The sequence below is a fragment of the Gallus gallus genome, chromosome 4 (genome assembly GCF_016699485.2).
Source record: "Gallus gallus isolate bGalGal1 chromosome 4, bGalGal1.mat.broiler.GRCg7b, whole genome shotgun sequence".
NCBI classification, from domain to species: Eukaryota; Metazoa; Chordata; class Aves; order Galliformes; family Phasianidae; genus Gallus; species Gallus gallus.
This window is the reverse complement of record NC_052535.1, coordinates 68,305,287-68,325,606: the sequence shown is the minus strand read 5'-3', so window position 1 is coordinate 68,325,606 and position 20,320 is coordinate 68,305,287. Positions and strand designations below refer to the sequence as shown.

Below are 20,320 nucleotides of genomic sequence, written 5' to 3'. Positions count from 1 at the left end.
GTGGAAAATCTAAGTACTAAAAAATCTAAATATTACATTATTATTATATTATACGATTATTATAAAATCTAAGTATTAGATGCCTTTTCAAGAAAGTCACTTACCATACACGCAGCCTGAACAGCTTCTGACACATTGCCTGCATTTGGTTCACACCAAAACACGTGGCACTCAAAATGCTGGTTTCCTGTATCCATAATGAAGGCAAATGTATGAACATCCTTGCCTACTCCCATGAAGGACAGAAACCGCACACGACATTCCACCATGATTTCCTCTTCATTCTGGTTATGAATAAAATGATTGTTCATTACGATCAGCTATTCTATGAAATTTTACTCTCGGTGTTAGGTTGATTAAGTAGGGATAGAACACTGAGGCAGTTCTGTGAAATTCCTTCTTGCAATGTGTGTACAGCTGGTGTGCAAAGGCCTGGGCTGGGTCCTCCCTTCTAGGCTACCAGCAGAACACGAGGGCTTTGAGCCTTAGCACTGAAGCGTATCATGCATTGTACTACTGCATGTTTAAAATGGATGTGGCAGTTTTGTGAAGAAATGCATGGCTGTTGTGACTTCTGAAGACTGTCCCCTATTACTGGTATGTAGAGATGTGGCTTTAGGACCTAATCAACAGATGCAGATGTGGAACATTCTTTGGAAGTTTCATTTTAGTCATCTCTATGAAAAATGCTCTACTAAAGGACAGTGATGTGAAACACAAATTGCAGTCTTACTCTTGGCTTTCATAGAAAGAATAAAGAAAATACAGATTAGAACTTAGGATTGCTCCTTACGGCTTAACCTACAACATTTTAGACTCCAAATTTCTACGAAGGATAATACCGTGTTCGTTTCAAGCATCTAAAGGTTACTTATCATTTATGTTTGTAAGGACATGCTTGGAATGGTAAATAAAGCCGAAGCTGACACAAGTAGTAACAGTCTTTATAAAACAGTGATACAGCCCTGCAAAGAAATAAAATGCAAAAAAGGTAAATGAAGTCCAGGAAAAATGAACACTTTCTTCTAAGGCTCATGAGTTCCTGGCTTTCAGCACTTGTGTTAAACATGTCTTGAATATGACGGTCTGCCTTACTCTTTCACTGATGACTGTGACAGTAGCGTCAGCAACATTCATGGTAACTGGCATCCAGTCCTCCTTGCTAGAGGAAGCCATCAGACTTTCAATAGCGCTGTTCAGAGTATCCATTCCTAAAACAGAAGTAAACATGTATGAGTAAACAATATTATTTTCACATAGTAGCACACAGTAGTAAATTGTTTTGAACTCAGTAAAATGAATATGATGGTGGGTTTTGAAGCTGGTTTTCTTCATCTGCAGAAGCAAATCAGGTGCCTCTGGCATGTTAAGGAAGCATTAGCATGTTGTTTAGCTGCTGCACCATTTCAGTTCTCTACGGCCCTACTCATTAATAACAGAGCACATATTCAGAGAAATCAGCAAAGAGAAAATGCTTTCTTACCAGTTCCCAAAGTACTCTGGTTGCACAACACACATTTGAAGTGCTGAATGCTAGACATTTTCATCTCTCGCTCTTATGACTCTGAAGTTCAGGAACCGCTCCCATTCCAAAATCATGCTCTTACACTTGGCTAGTCAGCACCCAGCCCTTAAGAGTTTACGCAAGTTCCTTCTGAAGTCACAAATATGTAACACATACCCACAGGTTTAGCTACAGGTAGCATTCCCAGGTACTGGACGTGAAACTTCTGCACCAGTTCTGTCTTTGGTGTTGGGAAATCTACTGCATGGGAACAAATATAGATTTCTATTTATTGCTACTCACAGCTCGGAAAAAGACTTTCATTTCATCAATAACCTACAACAGTTTATCAAGTAATTATACTCTGAAGGTATTGTACTAATTAAAACAAATCTCCACTCCCTCTGACAAGACTAATGCCAAATAATTTCTAAGGGAATTAGAATGCTGTATCATTTAATTCTTCATCTACACTAAAAATAGGGTCACATTATGCTACTGGCATATTAAAAAAAAAAGAACAACAAAAAATATAAATGAATGTGCCTTTGAGACATACAGACCTATTTTTCACCGCATAACTATGTAAAATCTGGAATCTTTTTAATATCATCCATTTTAATATGTTCAATGCAAGCTATGAGTAATCAATACTGCTGTCTGAGCAGAAAATTACACAAGTTGATGTATGGATTAGAAGTAAGGTAATCAGGATGAACTGCTGGATCCGAAAGCATCCAGTTTCCTGTAAAGCTAACACACAGTGTATTTGTTCTCCTGGAGAATTTTCTAAACAGCTATTAAGTTTTGACTAATAAGGCATGCAAAGGCAACTTTCTTTTGCCATGCAATAATAGAGTGCGCAAAAAACTCTCAAGGTGGATGATAACCTACTTGTACCTTTTGCCTTGGAAGCTGCCAAAATTGTGGTGAAACCTGGAAGGAGCAGTCCTATGTGAATCCATGTGATTAACTGGAGCATATTCTGCTTTTAGGGCAAATTTGGCTGATTTGTGCAGTCTGAAGAAGTATTTTGATACGAACTGGACAATACATGCAAGTAGCCACAAGTATGACAGACCATGTTTGCAAAAGTTGTATTTTAAAATAAAAGACAGAGTGTACAAACTGATGTAACTTAGCAGGACTGTGTTGCTGTGAACAGGATCAATACATAAAAACATTCGATACAATACCAGCTCACAGTCAGATACGGTGGTTAAAAGACTCTCCAACCAACAGGCACCATTTTGGTCAAAAAGAGCATCAGAAATAAAACATATCTGAAACAGCACCATCCCACGGACACGAGCAGTAACGCATGGTACCTTGCAGAGGAACATCAAGGGTGACGTTTGTCCTCTCCTGCATTGAACTGCAAGCCATAGCTTTAGCATTCTTCCGTTCAGCCATAATCTGAATAAGATAGCGATAATGCAGATTTTTTTTTCCCAAAATGTTATAAACTAGTAACCCCAAGTATCAATCTACTCCCATTAGAACTCTAACTTCCCAAATTAGTCAGAAACCACATGACTAAACAAGTTATTCTTCATAAATTACTTCAGCTTGCCCATGGCTTATTCACCGTTCCTTATCTACATACTGAACTTGAGTTATGTTCAAGAGTAGATGAAAGGAGAATGGAAGGGTTAAAAAACTAAGTCATTTTTATCAACAGAAAAATTGTAAGGAGTAATATTGCAAGAAACAAGTATTTAACACACAGAGCAGTACGTTCATTATTCATGCACCTCTCCAATCTATCTTCTGCTGCATGTCATTTTTTCTTCCATTTTTATGTTTCTTCTGGCATTAAAAATTCCATGTAAAATGCAACATGTTCCTCCCGCACAATACTAACAAAAGATGAAAACACTTCAAAACAACCACTTTGGATGATCACTCCCTACAAGTATCCCTACAAATAAGCGCCCCAGGGAAGTTAAGGGAGGTTTTCCAAAGCTAAAATATGAAATATTTGTATCTGCTTCTTTAACACTGATGACCATTGATAGTAATTAAGCTATAGAGATGACTAGAGTTCCAGTAATTGACACTTGGTCTGAAGATCATTCTGGCAAATTTATCTTTTGATTTATTTTTCCTTTCTCCCTTTCTATTTATTTATTTATTTATTTCCCCCCCATATTTTGGGGGAAAAAAAGTATCATCTTTTATGGGGACACATGGCAGTATTCCCACCTGAGAATGAAAAATGATACTCACTAGCTTAGGGAGAAGCCCTGGCTCAGCAAAGAGGTCAGGTGTGTCAGATAGCACATGCCAGGTGCTTTGCTGAATCAGGATTGCATCTACTGCTGAATTATGAAGGAACAACTCTCTGCTCAACAGCACTATTCTCTTTTATTCTCTGTTACTATTAGCTGTGGCTGTAAATGTTCAGTTCCTCCATGATCCAATATTGCCAGAAATTTCATGCCACAATTACATGACAGCCTTCCTGCCTTTCTGACAGCAGGAGTCAGATACCCCGTGCATTTACTTGATGTTGTGCTTACCAGACAAAAGAAACTTTTGTAGGGATATACTCTTCCCTGCTAGACTTGCTAGAAACACCTGTGAGAGCTGAGTTGGAGGAGAAAGATGAGAGACACCAAGCCCAGGCGTCTCCAGTGAACCACTGCTGCAGTGACGCTGTCCAGCATCACCCAGAACGGCCCATGCCACCACCAGCCCCACCACCAGCCGGGATAGTCCGTCAGCACACTTTTAAAAAGGTGAATGCAGCCTCAAATCCATAGCTCAATAAAAGAAATAAAAATAGTTTCATGCACTCTGGCTTAAGTATCTCCCTACAAAGCCTTTCTAACATTTTTTTCAGCTGCAAAGGATGTGCTGTCCTAGCACTACAAGACATGACCATACCGAGGACAATCATGAACTGATCATGCAAGAAAATCAAAATTAATAGCCAGGGAATGTTGGCAGATTAAGGTAAAATGACTGAAGAGAACAGCTGTCTCCAGTATTATAGACAGTGCTGCTGCGGGAACTAAGATCCTTCTATTGTTTGTCAGCTTAACTCTCCCTCTTCTCCCTGATTTATCTTAATTGGGCAGCATAACATTGGCAGCTATTTTCACGTCTGTTCTGCTTGAAGCATACCATTCAAACAAGGTCTAATTTATTTACAGAGTTACACACCACCACTGACCATTAATTGCAACGATGTGTTCTTTTTCCATTTTCAGCACACAACTTCTTTATCACTCAAGAAGACTCAGTCTGTACATAGGCTTGTCAATGAAATACAAGAATCACCGTCCTCAAACCTAAATGCACATCCTCCCACTGCTCCCGTTCCTTTGTGTCCTTTACAAACTCCCTGTATCATTTCTGGCTGCCGGAGATATAAAGCTAACAGTGTGAGGTTGCTGACTGTGTGTATTACGCTGAGGCTCTCAGCAGACTTGGGCAGATGGCTTTCCATCCACTTACCTTTGAGCAGATTTCGTGTAAACTTGTGGCGATGGCTTTTGCTGGCGTGTCACATCGAAACACATGACATTTCAGAATTCTGGTGTCTTTGTCTCTTGCCACATACGCAAAGTCTCTGCACAAACAACATGAATCAACACATTAGAAGCAGTAACACATACTTCACCTCTCCTTTAACATGTGTATGTTTCAGCTATTAGAGAATAAAACACATCTTGGACAATGCAGATCTCCAAATTTAATACATTGCATACCTCTGAAAAAAATACGTAAGCATGGATGATTAATCTATATAATTAAACAGCTCATTACAGTTTCCTATCACCGGCCATTTATTGAACATAACACCCATAACTCCAAAAGCAATCATAAATACATAGAAGAATATGTATTTATTAAAGACAAAGGAGAGAGAGAATTACAGGATAAGACATAAGCCACGTGCAGCTTTTAAATGCTAAAAAAAAATGAAAAATAGCAAATGGCAATCTAGGTAGAAATAGAATGCATTTTGAAGGATTATATAAAAGTGTTTAAAACATGCAGATAGTAATTAGAGATCTCTGGTTGCATAAGGGAGATGTGAACCTGCTGAGCTTTGCTCAAACTAATTGGCCTAAATATCTGACCTTATTTTTTCAAGTTAAATAAGGATTCCCTTCAAAAGAGATTTTCTGCACTGTCCCAACTAGTCGCCTCAACTGAGTACAGCTTTCTAAAGCCAGTAGTATGGTGCTTCCTTGTTCTCAGGCTGTTTAAGTGCTGAAGTTCTTCTGAAGAAGTCAAAGCATGAGCACGGTGTAAAGGAAGTGTCAGGGTTGGATACGTTCCATTTAGATATTGAATTCAGGGCTGTCTCTGCGGTAAGAGCCCATCACTCTGCCCCTGTAGTGCTCATTTGCTTCATGACCCTCCTGGGATAGAGGCTCATTAACCCTTTCACAGAGGAAGAACTTGAGGCTGATTCTGCAGCACAGGAAGGCATGCCAGGATGCTGGTAGCTGATGGAAAGCTGGACTTCCAGCCCCACAACAGACAGGAGCACTGCCCTGAAGTTCAGTACATTGCCTGTATTTAATTTGGCAGCGCTAGGTTTTGTCAGCGATGAACCCTCACAACAAAGGGGTGGCTGCCCCAGCCTGGATGCTCGCAGGCAGGCTGGAGCTCCTCCTCTGCTTTGCTCTGTCTGCACATGTGACACAGGCACCCTACAAAGGCACAGTGCTGGAGGAATGACATAGGCACGTCTTAATCCAACAGCTCATGACTTGCGGCAAATCCCACAGCAATAATCCCAGAAGATGCTGTCTGTTAAGATGCCTGGAGGTCTCCTACCCCCAGCCCCACTCCCAAGTACCTCAGCCACAATCTACAACAGCCTTTCAGCACCTTATTCCCTTTTGCTGCACTGCAAGTTCACCGAGACACAGAGTGTCCTGGGAACAACTGAAGCATTTTTTCTACACATGCAAAGCCTTGCGTTAGAAGGGCTTCTTCCTTCCTGAACACTTTGAAAATAAAATAGAGATTTCCATCTGTAATAGTATGCAAAACAAACACGCTGGCTGTGATCTTAGGTGCAGGCTAGCAAAGATGCACAAGCAAGCAACCTGCTGCATATTCCTCATTGCTGGATCAAGGCCTTTTCTTTTGGATTGACACGGCTATTTATTACTATTTGTGAGCACTAACCTCAAATCGATAATATTCCTTTGAGGATGTGTAAACGGATGATTTACGGGTTCCTCTACGAGACGAGTCGTTGCATTACCCTGCAATGTTTTGCTGAGTTGTCTGTGCTGTGCAGATCCCCATTCAACTAAATAGAAACCTGGAGCCCAAGGAGCGCTGTGCAGCAGCAGGATGAGACGGGGCCATCCCTGTGAGGGGCTGCACAGACACACAGCATAACTTGCACCTCCTGGTAGCTTGAAAGCTATCGGCTAGAAACTTGTCATTAATAAAACTAAGATGGGACAAAGCGAGTCATGGAGGTTTGGATGACACATTACATTGCCAGCCAAATGCAAGTTCGAGCAGCCTAAAAATGGCTGGTCTGACCTTTGCTCAGTGGTGAAATGACAGAGCTGGTAGGCAAAGCCTCCACACGCAGGTAGTACTCTCCACCACAGACATCTTTATGATCGTACTGCTTGCTCTGGCATTTGCCCAGGGATACCAAGTGATGCCTTTTCTCCACCCTGGGAAATCCCACTCAGGCACCATCAGCCTGAAGGAGCAGGAGACGCAGCCCTTCCTTGGGACGCTGTGGGTACCAAGCAGCCAGGAGGCCTCAGCTTCAGACAGTGGTGTCTGCTCCTGCTGCTACGGTAAATATTCCTGCGTTAACAGGACACGTGTATAAGCAAGGTGGTGTGAAATTACAGTGCAATTACAGCACCAAATGAGACGCCAGCTAGCACATCAATCTTGACTACTGAGAGCTAATAAAGCCCGTGCAGTGGTGTTTGAGACACACACACCAATGCCTCACTTTAAGTACCTGAACAGCTTGAACAAAGTAAATCAGCTAATTACATATGGAAATTGTGGACATGCATAAACCTTTAGATGATCATCTGTAAGCTTGCTGAGGCAGAGAAGGAAATCCAAGCTCCCCAAAACCGGTGGTTGTGTATCACACACAACCCTGCCAGCACCAGCTGTTTCCAAGTCATCAATCAAAATTAGCAAGCACATCATCCGCTTCTGTTTTGACAGAGCACAAACCATACCACTGATTCCCCTAATTCCTGAAGTCACCTACCTGCCACGCTCTGAGGAGCACCCCAGCAGGGAGGCTGGCAGCAGGAACCTGGTGCAGCCTGCTGTTGTGAAGCACAGAGAGAGCAGAGCTCTCTGTGGGAAGAAGGGCACGGCTTCGATCACTCCATAGTAACTGCTCCCAAAATCACGGCTAACAGAATAAAACTCGGGAGCAATGTTACCCCACACAGGACCAGAAGGCAATAATTTATTTGTCCAAAGCCTTGAATACCATGTAAACCCCAAGACTGCTCTCTGATGCTTCTTTCACTTCAGATCCCTTCTGGGTCGCTTACTCTGTAAACCTTCATCTCACAGCAGCTCACTTGAAGCTGATTAACATTTAAGTGAGATTTATGGGCAACCAGTCCCTTTGATAATGAAGAAGTGCTGAGTAACGTGCTTGCAATAGAAATTTAGGGAAAAGGGCAAATACCTCCTCACACCGTTCCCCTGCCTTTACATCTTGCTAGGAAAACAAGGGAAAGAAGACACTGAGAAGCCTTTAAGAAATCCAGGGCAGGATACAAAGCTAGCACAGAATGAACAGATCCCGTCTCATCCAGCTGGAGTCTTGCCGTTCTCCACGGGATGTGGGCACATGTGAAATTAGCAGGATTTGAATCACAGCTCCCAGTAAAATTCCCTTCATGTCAGTGGGGAGAGCAGCAAGATGTTTAGTGGGAGAACCGTGTATGCCATTTCTATATTCCTTCAAGTTCACAACACAAGCAGATCATTTCTGCCGGCATGGCATTACAGAGAAGGGGCACTGGGATTATTTTGTAATCATTTGCACATATAGTACCTTATCCACTAGTACATTTCAGAGCATAGGAACTGGGTGTAAATTAGTAGCCTGCAAAAAGCCAGAAAACAGCTAGAAAACGTATTTTGTTGCACAAGCAGGCAAGATTGGCTCTGCTGAATAGTTTAAAATACAACTGAGAGACATTTTAAAAAGCAATTAGAGAACTCCAAAGACAATGTAAGGTGCTAAGTGGAATGGAATTTCATTTTTATTTGCTCCTTTACCCTCCTTAATTGGCAAATGTCTACAGTAATTGACTAGAACTTAGATAGCCATACCTATTTAACACCTGGCTAGGCATCACTTAGCTGCTCAACCCTGGATGAATATAATCACACTAAATGTGATTTATGCTAATGCTGTTCTGTTTGAATAGCAGTCATGGCCATTTGCCACTATTAGGCTACAGTCCTAGGAGACATCCCAATTAAGTACAGTCTGAAAAAACATCACATTCTCCGTTGCCTTTTCTTACTTTTCCAAAGGAGCGCAGAATTGTATTAACCCTTAAAAAAATAATAATAAAAAAAAAGCCTAGCCCCTAGCCTTGAACCTGGAAATAATGAAATTTCTATTTCTACCAATGAAAACTGAACTGCAGGTATTTAGAACAACCGTATTAAAATGATACATATGCAGGAAAACGTAAATTGCTTTGCAGATTTATGTATTACAGATTGTAACAAGATTCCTTGAAGAAGAAAATGATATCCTCTAGGCTCAGCTTAAAATTGATTCAAATCCACCCAAAAGCACCTCCAGAAAATGACTATTTCTATATAGTCATTTTTATGTGACTATATCTATATAGTCATTTCTACATACCAGTGTGCACTGTGTGTGTGTCTTCTGTCTGTAGGGTCACAGAGCACACCCTGCTGGGCTGCAGTGAAATGGGCTCCTGAGCCCATAACCTTCAGATTTTGCTTTGCTTTACTGCAAACAGCTGCCCAGAGAGATTTGTGGAAAAGGAAGGAGAAAGGGGAAAAAGGGGAGGGTTGCGGGAAAAAAAAAGAAAAAAGAAAAAGAAGAAAAGAGGGGAGAGCAGCCACCACAATGGCAGAGTGGGGTCAGAAGCCATCTGGCAGGAGGCTACCATTCACACACAGTGGGATAGACAACACAGTGTCTATGAGAGCAGAATAAACAAGCAGAGAAGGAGAAAAGCAAGGAAAGCGAGAGAGGTCACATGAGAAGAAAAGGGGATAAATATTAACACCAACAAGCCCATTCTTTCATGAGGCTTTTTCCATGACACAAGTATTCTAATGTCACAAATGGCAAGCAAATTTAGGTGCAGGAAACCATGTAGTAAAGATACATGAGAAAAATTAAAAGATCTTCTGGCAATTCTAAAACTGTACAAAAGCTTTGCAATTCTTCTTTACTCCAACAGCTCCAGCTTGCAGAGCTCTCACTGCCCAATTCCAACCCAGTATGGCAGGCAGGTCCACCATTACACATCCTGGTCACGAGTTTTTGGCCTAGATACTTAAGATCCTGTCTGAAGCAGACAGAGACTTCTAGGAGTCTTTTCTTATTTCAGTCCTGACAGGACTGAAAAAAAACCCAAAAAGTGTACTCTTGAAGCAATACATCAGTTCTGCATTTATTAAATTCTCCTCAAAGGGCACTGGAACAATGTAGCTTGTTTTTCTAATTCATGCATAAAATGCATAGTGCAAATTATCCCCTGCTGAAAGGCTGAGTGTGCTTCATTTCTTGACAACGTCACTTGCTAGCTTTGTGCAATACTCAGAGGCTTTAATCTGGCAACCCTAAAACACACAGCCTCCCGGTTACTCTTTGATGTCTTATCGTTGCCACAGTTCTGTGCACATCCAAGTTAGTTTATTAAAACCTTCATGGAACCAACATGTCCAAAACTCAGCCCTCTGGAGACCAGCACTTCCAGGCTTGAAACCATTTGCCCAACTTTCACTCCAATTTCCTTCCAACACCCTGAACCTGACACAGCTGCAGAAGCCATTCCCCACGTGCCAATGCTGGCTGCCACCTCACTGTGCAGGGCAGGAGACAGGCCTGCTGCCACTGCCTCCCCAGGCATGAGGATGCTACAAACCATGCCCCTTTTTAATACCAAGGGCTACATTCCACCCTTTCAGAGAGCCACAGATTTACATGGTCACGTCATGAGTTGAGGTCTTGAGTTATGCCAAGGCGTGACTTAATATCCACACTCTCCTGATCTACTCACCGTATCAACAAAGTGCACCAACAAATACTATAGAGTTAAGATTTTTGTTCCATGCTAGTCTTTCTTGCTAGCCTCACCTCATGATCCCATGGCTAACATACTGCTTTCACGGACAAGACAAGGAGGAAAGCTCATCATGTTTGTTGGGATCACCACCAAGACTGCCCTTGAGAGTCCATCTCAAAGTGCTGGCAAGGCACTGGTGAGAGTAAGATCAGGGGCACAGGCCATCGCCAGTGGAGCATGGAGGACTCCCACAGCACATGCCTGCAGGCCCCCAGCACGCCCTGAGCTCGGGGCAGGCGTGGATCATGGCTGCTCCCCAGCTGCTGAGCAGACACGGCAAGGCCAACAAGAGGAGCAGCAGCTTAGGCCTCAGCCCAGTTTTTACAACAACCAAAATGAAGACAGACCTTCAGGGACAGATCCTATGAAAACCAGCGGAGACACTGACTACTGACGTTTTACTGCCACCAATTTTCCACGGTGAATTTTTTTCTGCTTAATTGCTTCACAACATGAATGAAATATGCATGGGCAGGAGGCTACCCTGCGCAGCATGACTTTCAAGGAGAAAACACACAAATGAAGCAACGTGTCAAGTCCACTGCAGCTGCTGCTTCTACTTTGTAGCATCACAGACTGCTGGTTTAACTCCTCAGGATGGCCAGTCTAGCACTCCTTGTGAATGCCAAATTTCCTTAAAATATATGGATGTGTTATTACGCCTATGAACCTCTCAACAGCCTCTCTGCAGGAGATCCTGTACATTTATTTTGACAAATTAGTATTTAGATATTTTTAACAACACTTCTATCTTCCAGATCTAATTGGAAGACGTAGGCCTCTGTTTATAAGGAATATTTGAAGATTTACTAAAGAAATACATCAAGTTGAGCTCAGAGCACTGCTACACGTTTCAGTGAAGAAGACAGCAGACTGCGCTAGAACAGTTAATCTCTCCACTGAGAATCTCTTTATAAGCAACGCTCACTAGTTCTCCTTTGCTCTTTATTATGCAGACAGAGAACAAGCAATCATGCACAGACACCACCCATGAATCTGCTTGCAGCACACTTCTGCTAGCGTTAGTCTGGGAGGATCATCACTTCCTACATGCATGAAATCTACATTAGATTGCAAAGCCATAATGAAGAAAGTTCAAACATTTCCCTAGGCCAATGCTGCCTAAAGAACTGATTAAAAAACCAGTCAAGCCTGGAAAGCATTCTCATTATATTCCACAGAGCAAACCTGAGCGTCTGCCTGCATCTCTCAGCCACATTCCTTCCGCCCAGTCCCAGCATCAAGTCCTTACAATTTAGAAGAGCAAACAAAACCCGCGCCACATCCGTGAGACATGATTCTATCAGCAGGAGGCCCTGGTGTGGCTGCAGCCTTGTGCTGCGGAGCGCGGGACTACAATGCCTCGCTGTGTGTGCTCCCACCAGCGGGAAGCGGTGTCAGGAATCCCAAAGGGTCCCTTTGTGCACCCAAACAAATCAAACATGCCGGTGACAGCTTTTCATCTGACTCCAAGGACAAGTGACCAACCCAGCTGCATTCAGAGATCAAATGCCAAAAATTGGAAGTAAATGTCAACATTGCTAAAATTAGTTCTTCAAGTCCCCTGCAGTTAGCATAAGTGCTTTTTTTTTCCTTAAATAAGAGATTATAATGAACCTCCCTTCATTTCAGAAGGCACAGGATGACCGTGTCTAAACTCAAACACCAGAAGCCAATATCAAAATCCACTGCATAGCGTAAATTTAAATTGTTCTAGAACTTGAGGGCTTAAAATATGGAAAAAACCACACAGTTCGACTTAACAATACTGTTAATAGCAAGCTGAAAAGGTGACAGAGACATAAATGCACCTAAGTGCAGCTGAGTTTCTGAATGACAGTATTCAGAAGCAAACTGATAGGAGCCCTGTTTGGTGCATGCTGGAAAGATAAACACAAAGAATAACGGGAAAATGAAAATCATTTACCTCTCTCTGAATCCACGAAAGCATGAAGAAAGAGAAAGAGCAGGTTAGAAAGCACTCACACTGACAGAGTTCCAGCAAAAGATGAGACAGAGTAGCTGAAGTGTGCCATACATTTAAAATTCATTATTTGTTTGTAGCACAGTGTGTCTAAGCGTCCTGCTACTATTTGCCTTCAGTGCTTATTTTAGTCAAATCCAGTTGCTCTCAAGCTTGTATTTTTGGCAACATGCAATGAAGCCAACGAGCATCAGCTCAGTTTAGCGAGGCAGGACGGACATATCAGCACTGGGAGGTAATCGAGCTTAAAATATCACACACAGATAAGGGAAGTAGTAAGGGCTAAGCATAAATGGATATACAAAGTGCACAAACCCTCCCTCCAAAGTGGCACTACTTAAAGCACACAAACATACAAACGACTTAAAGCAAAGGGAAAACACACAGAGGTAATTCTTCAGGCTATGAACACTTCACGCTGTTTAAATTGAAGGAGTATACAGATCTACATGAGTTTTTTGAATGCCTTTTTCACAAGCTCAGGCTCTGAGTTCGCTTGTGCTGCTACATGCTCTGCAGAAGCCACAGCCTGGGTGACCTCCCCATGCAGGCACTGAGTTGACAGCAGAAGTACAAAATCTGGGCACCCTCATATTCCTGAAGCACTGCAGTGAACTCAGACTCTCTGTACACCCCTTTCCTGAAGGACAGGGACAGACTCCACTGCTTGGGGCTGCAGCCCCTTGGCTGGGACACAGCTCCCCTTGCTTCAGGTGGGGCAAAGGAAGGCACAGGATCATGCGTGTGCGGAGGTGTCAGGTAAAGACAGTATGTGATTTCACATGACATTTCCACAAAGGGGTAACCACGCTGGGAAATTAGATGGGCTGCTGCCTGCTTCTCCCCAGCCCTCCCTGGAAGCAGGACAGCACTTCATGCAGGTGGCGGCGGTGTGCCTATGGCAGTAACCACCATCCTCAAAAGGAGAGCTACTTTCCACAACTTTGTATGTTAGTAAGACATGCTGAGAAGCCATCCGCTGCAAAGCACATCTGTGTATCCAGCCCTCCAACAGGTCCTTGCAAACAGTATCCTCCACTCCCCTTCTTCCCCATGCTCTACAGAGCTCAGCTCTTGTAAGAGCTCACCTCCAGTGACCCCCTGAGCATCATTCAGGCACAGTACACAAACCTGTGGGATCCTACATCATCCAAGTTAGCTCTGATTGAGAAAAAAGCAATGAAGTGGAAAAAAAAAATCACCCTTCCTACTTAAGGGCAGGACTAAAGATGGCACACTGAAGGGAAGGGAGCTGACTCCTGTTAGACATCTCACTTCATTGAGTTTGTGAAGCTTACAGATATTGATCTGTTGCTTAGAAATGGCTTAATGAGTAGATTCAGAATAAAAGCAGGCTTTCTAAGCCAGGTTTTAACTAAATGTGCATATGATTAGCTAATGCACCCATTCAACGTGGGAGCAGAAGCTGTGCATGGATGCATACGTACACAGCTAAGGGTTTAATTGCTGGATACCAGCTCCACGAGCCTTTTCCAAATGGTGGCACTTAAATAACGTTTAAAGGAAATGGTGGATTGTATTTTTAAAACACACTTTTACAACACAAAAAGCATGTCACAGACAGGAGAGCTTGAAACTTCAGGCTTAAGAGAAGCATGTGTCTACTTCAGCAATGACATTTGAGCTGAGCTAGTGATGGTATCTGTGCAAAGGGGACCTCTATGGACCTCTAGAAATCCTATTTTTCACACTTGGAAAATATAAAACTATGAAGTATGGAGTTCTACTACGATTTCATATTCACACCTTAGAAACATAGCACACAGACATGCACATATCCCTTAAAATTGCTTTAGATAAAAAATAAAGCATTCAGTAAACATGAATATTCAAGCATAGTTAATCCTGTTTGTCGTATTTGCCTAGAGAACAAATTCACATTTTACTGAGATATTTGCCCTTTTAGTACCTGCACTGTAGAGGAAAAACACATTGAATTTCTTTTCAATACCCCAAAACAAAATTAGTAAGCTTGACAGATACAGCTCATAGTGCACGACGTTAAGAACTGCTGAAGCTCTAGATGTTATGATTCTTATCCTCCCTCATTTAACCTTACTTCCAATTAAGTTACGCATTTATGTCACAAGAGTAAACACAGGTGGCCAATAGAAATTAACATCCTTGGCAAAAGGATTCTGGTTTTATTAATGCTTTGATGATAAACATCTCCCAGTTTTACCAAGGCAGCACAACAACATCCACAAACTTCACAACATTGACTCTCTCCCAGGTTTTCTTCAAACAATTTTGTAGTATTTTTCTTTTGGCACTTCTTGAGAATGTGCATATTATACATTGATCAAACTTGTAAGACACTCTGCACAAACTCCAACATACCTAAGCAAACAGATGGCAAATTTTGGGATGCCTTAGAGACTACCACCAGGCATAAGGAACGCAAATGGCCAATGTGAGCTGGGACTATTCTCAAAAACAGCATGAAATGTACACGCAAAACAAAAAGTGTACTCAAGAATTCCCCAGCTCATTTATTAATTTTTTTGAGGCAAGCAAGGAGAACCACTTTGCCCTCCTGCTCTGGCATCTTGGCTGCCATCCTCCGCTGCCAGAGAGCAGGGTACACGGTTTTCAGCACACAGAAAATGGCCTCAAGCATGAACGTATCTTTTTCAAACGAAACCTTATGACCTATTTCTTTTCCTGCCCCTTAATAATTTTTTTTGTTTGTTTGTTTCTTCATTTGCAAGATCTAAATTGTGACCTCTGCATTTAAGGACAAATTCAGGCTTCCTTTTTCTCTTGGACTCACCCATTTGCTCTAAGCAGAAGGCCAAGTTTTTTTCTACTTTCCCAGTAGAAAGGCTGCAACTCCTGAAGCTGCTGGCATACAGTTGCTTTTAGAACACAATTCATCTCTGACCTATTTTCCTTGTCAAAAGAAAACAGAGGCTGCTCCTGAGAGAAGCTGATGACAAATTGCTCTATAAAGGCTTGATTCAGCTATTTAAATAATTGTTACAGTTACTTTCTGATCCTGTAATGGATTTTTTTTTTCCTACTTAAGGACTCCTTCATCTTACTGTTTTCAGCATTTATACAGTAGCGGTGTATCTTTACTGCCCAACACACTCTACAAGATAGCTAGTGAAAGCAGCCAAGTCAGATGTAAGATCTGTATCCATATGCCTGTAATGATCATTCTCAGATACTTTACAATGGAAACATGAGCCTCCATCTCATTGTGAAGAAGAAATAACCCAGGGCCCTCTGCTCTGCTTCCTTCCAGGTGGTGAAGTTGGCAGTCTCTCCTTTTCGATACCCAGTGGTGACCTGTAGTGATCTCCTCAACCAAAACCCTGCTCAAACCTTCACTTCAGCTTCATGGGCTTTCTACTGGGCTTTGCAGAATCAACAAGGACTTCACCATACCTCTTGCTAACATTTGATAATTTAAGAGGTTAAAAGTAGATCTCAATACTGCAAATATTGAAAGATTGTTTGAGCACGGACAGCACTGCATTCTGTATTTCAATGCTAATTTGGTGATGATAATCATAATAAAATTATTTTAACTTTCCAGGAGAACAGTCAGTTTCTCCATGCACTCATCACTGGCCTTATATGAAGTGGACAGTGATTACTTCTCAGAACAAAGCTTTTCACTGGAAAAACCTTTCAGCGATTTAGAAATAATGTACCAGGAGGAAAAGAAAAATAAATAAATAAAAGAGAGAAGAAGAAACGTCCTAGACTTAGCAGATTTTGAACGTAGCAGAATTAAACACAAAACATGACCCGCTGGTGCAAACCCTTCAAGGGAAATCTGTTAATTCCTCTACCATTAAGCAATGTACAGTTGTACCGAATCATCACCACTGCAACTGCAGGAGAAGGCACAGAAAAAAAGAGAAGGAAATGCAGAAAGGTGACAGAGAAATACAAACAGTCGGGCTGCTGGGCTTCCCCAGGCTGTGAGGAATGACTGGGCCGCGGCTGTAGGACTCTCACACTGTGGGATGCAAGCACATCAAGCAGGGATGCAGCCTGCTTCTAACCAGTTAATTACAGCTTTCAAATTAATCCAGTAGCTCTTCACAGAGTGCTTTGTAATTAATGAATTAATTTCACACAGAAAACGACTTGCCTGCGTTCCCTTTACATTCTGGTAATTCAAATAGAGTTGAATGATTTATCTTTAAGCTTAAACAAACAAACAAACAAACAGAAAACCACCAAAAGAAATGCACCATAAAGCTGAGAAGTAGCCATGGACAGTTTTCAGTTTCATGGCAGATTATACTGATGGCTCAAAGTGCCAGAAATGCCCTCACTGCAGCTGTGTAAGCTCTTCAGTATGGTGCTCTATATTCTTTTCTAAGCTGATTGAGTTAAAAGGGTCAAGCCAGAGCCTGACGATAAAGTGAGAAGATGATATCTGAGAATTGTGTGAGGACTGCTATGCGGCATTTGAAATTCATTTCTGAGGGAAAAAGACCAAGACCTCTGAGAAAAACAGCTCACGACCTTCCAGTGTCCAGAGATGCAAGAAAGGAGCACCGCTTCCAGGGACAGCCCCAAATCGACACTTCCTTTTTAATTATCCCCAAAAACCTTGGGTTTGGCACAGCAGTAACATGCAAGTTGCACCCCTGGGCAAGCTGAAGTGTAATGCAGGCTCTACTTGCAGGTGAATAATCCGTGTGGCTCAGTGGCAAAAACATGCTCTGCAAACCACACCTTCCACCTGACACTCATGAAGCCCTACCTAAATTTCTGCAACCAGTTTGGGCGCAGCAATTCACAAGAGAGACAGACTGGAGCAAAGGGGCACGACACCGCATGTGCAAGCATTGGTACTTCCCTGGATCTGGTAGAGTCAATTTAAATCTATAGCCTGACCGCTTCTGTGACTGACACGCTCAGCTAACAGTGTAGAGAGGTTAACACTTTACATATCTCCATTACTGTAGCTTCCCCTGCAGTCTGGCTAACCACATGTTCCCCAGTTGGCTTTTTTGAGCAGGTCAGAAAAAGATACAGCTACCACACGTCAGCCCCACCATGAGCCCTCCAGTCCTCAGACAGCTCACGTGGGACTGTGCACAGCAGTCAGCATTGGCCTCCTCTCTTGTGGTAACGACCAACTGAAATTTCTCTGCTTTCAGGTACTGGAGATTTTATTTCTAAACACCTTTTACTTGGATAGAAATAATGATGTGTGGCATAAGCCCTTCTTCTTTATTTACAGTTGTAAATACTTGCCCACACGTACCCACCGAGGCACAGAAGAGGTGCTACTCTGGTTTCCTAGTCTGTGATTACAAAGCACAGTACCACTCCACGCAGCAAAATGTTTATGTAAAATGTACTTAGACCTCAACAATGCAACATGAACAAATGAAGGGAGCAACCTTCATTTTTTGCGTATTTGAAAGTCTCTCTGTTGCTTAGAGAATGATTTTGTTCTCCACTTATGTATGCCATTAGGGAAATAGATCTGCTTTCACTGAAAGGAAATTGGCAGTGGTTTATAATATTTCTAAGGGTTCAGTAAATCCTTAACCTTTTCTATAAATGATCCTGAGGACTTTTGCCTTCCAAAGGGTATCAAGACTATTCCAATAGACTGTGGCCTTGTGTTTCTGTGCCTCTCACCACAGCACAAGGACAGAGCAAAGCACCCTCTCCAGAAATCCCTTGTTTGCTGGGGGCCAGATTGTGCCATCAATTTTTAAGCAATTCACCACCGGTAGCAAAGATTTCTGCTTAAAAATTGAAGGCTTCATGTAGCCTTCTGTTGCTTCATATATTATGAAGACTGCAATAACCCAGTCAGGTTCTATTTTTAAGAAGAAAATAAGAGGCAGCCTGCCACATTAAATGAATTCACATTTTGAAAGAATTGAATTCTACTCTTAAGACCGGAGGCTCTGAATTTTTAAATCACACTGATGGTTTGGGTGCTAGACATCACATCGATACCTGACAGGCAAGCTGGTTCCTTGTTGCTCCTCAAGCCCTCTCCATAAATAATCACAGAGCAATCCCAGGGCACTTCACCATTTCTTCACTGTTTCCCTCACCTGTGCACGCTAAATGACAGCAACTGTGCTGGAAGAGATGTGTCCTTTATAGCTTCACGCAGCAGATGGCCACCCCAGGCATCTCCTCTCCTGGGGGGCTTCCCTCACCCACTGCAGACCATCGCTCTCCCTCTCCTCAGGAAATGTTATGTTTGACTTCTTAGGCAAAACGTACATTTTTTCTGGCAGCAGGAACTGAACTCTGAATGGCAGGCCATCTCTTCCCCAAATTACCAGACCATCGTTTGAGATCCATCAGTTGGGTACTAGATTTTCTGTCTTAATTTTTAAAGACTTATTCAGTTCAGCCACAAAGATAGTCTAGCATGTCAATTTGGAAACTTCTTACAGCGTGTGGAGGAGACTTTAATATTACAGCACGATACAACAAGAAAAATGAATCTGTTATTTTCTTTGGCAGATACCGAACCAAATTCGGCAACATAGCAGCTATTTTCTAATAAGAGGAAATTCAACTGAATGCTTATTACTAAACTGACATTCCCTGATTTAGAATTGTTAAATTTAAGTTTCTGACCTGGTTTGACTTCACCCATCTCAACCTATTTGAAACTACAGTGGAGCAAAGTCCGCACTCTGCCACAAATCAAAGCTCCACAGGGCAGCTGAATCAATATCAGGCACTCTGATGTCAATTAGATCAGAATGTTGTCCACAGTAACACAGAGTTTTACCTCATGTCATGAAACACAGGCAACTCCAATGGCAAACCAGCACAGCCTGCTGAACAGGACACTCAACAGACTCTTCACAACCCGACAAACAGCAGAGACATCCAACAGGCACACACACCTTCGTTAACTATACTACTAAATATACTACTAAACCCCACCATTCATTTGACCCTCATCTGTATTTCGACTGATCGGTGTTTAACATAACTTCATACACAGAGATATCTCATGTATTTATATTCATCCACTATCGTAGAAAGGAAAACTAATCTGCACTTAAAAAAAAAAAAGCCAACTGGTATCACTTAATAAAACCACAGGATCTTTCTCTTCCCTCTAAATCCTTATGAAAATAAATAAGCCAGTTCTTACTGAGAAATGCTCCAGGGCTAAGTAATGTTATTTTCCTCACTCACAAGTTGTTATAATTACATTAACTGTGAAGCAACAGCTACAAAAACATAACCAAAGCCATAGTTCTAAGAGAATGAACACTTCATATATTTCACTGATAAATATCGAGAGTCAGCAACGTTTAAGAAAGCAAAAACTACTGCACAGGAGAGCAATGTGGCTCCATAAGGTAAGAGAGACCTAATTTAAGAGCAAAGCTGCTGAGTTTAAAGAAAAAGATGAATGTGCTTATCTCTCTTCCCCTCCCTCAGTATGCAACATAATGAGGATTCAAAGCTATATATCAATTAGCAAATCAATGAAATTTCTCTCGCTGCAAATTCTTTATGAAT

General features: G+C 42.0%; 1 protein-coding gene across 29 annotated transcripts in view; it reads right to left on the bottom strand.

The window, feature by feature from the left end:
- Positions 1-20,320, bottom strand: part of APBB2 (amyloid beta precursor protein binding family B member 2) — a 166,520-nt gene that overhangs the window by 4,174 nt on the left and 142,026 nt on the right. For 18 of the 29 annotated variants that reach the window (XM_046940891.1, XM_046940892.1, XM_046940896.1 and 15 more), the window contains 6 exons: positions 12,755-12,760; positions 4,967-5,081; positions 2,833-2,920; positions 1,682-1,765; positions 1,096-1,211; positions 105-284 (listed from right to left, as the gene is read on the bottom strand). In XM_046940891.1, the coding sequence (XP_046796847.1) occupies positions 105-284; positions 1,096-1,211; positions 1,682-1,765; positions 2,833-2,920; positions 4,967-5,081; positions 12,755-12,760 (589 nt within the window). The remainder of the gene's footprint in view (positions 1-104; positions 285-1,095; positions 1,212-1,681; positions 1,766-2,832; positions 2,921-4,966; positions 5,082-12,754; positions 12,761-20,320) is intronic. The other 11 variants (XM_004936098.5, XM_004936100.5, XM_420735.8 and 8 more) reach the window with 1 other exon arrangement.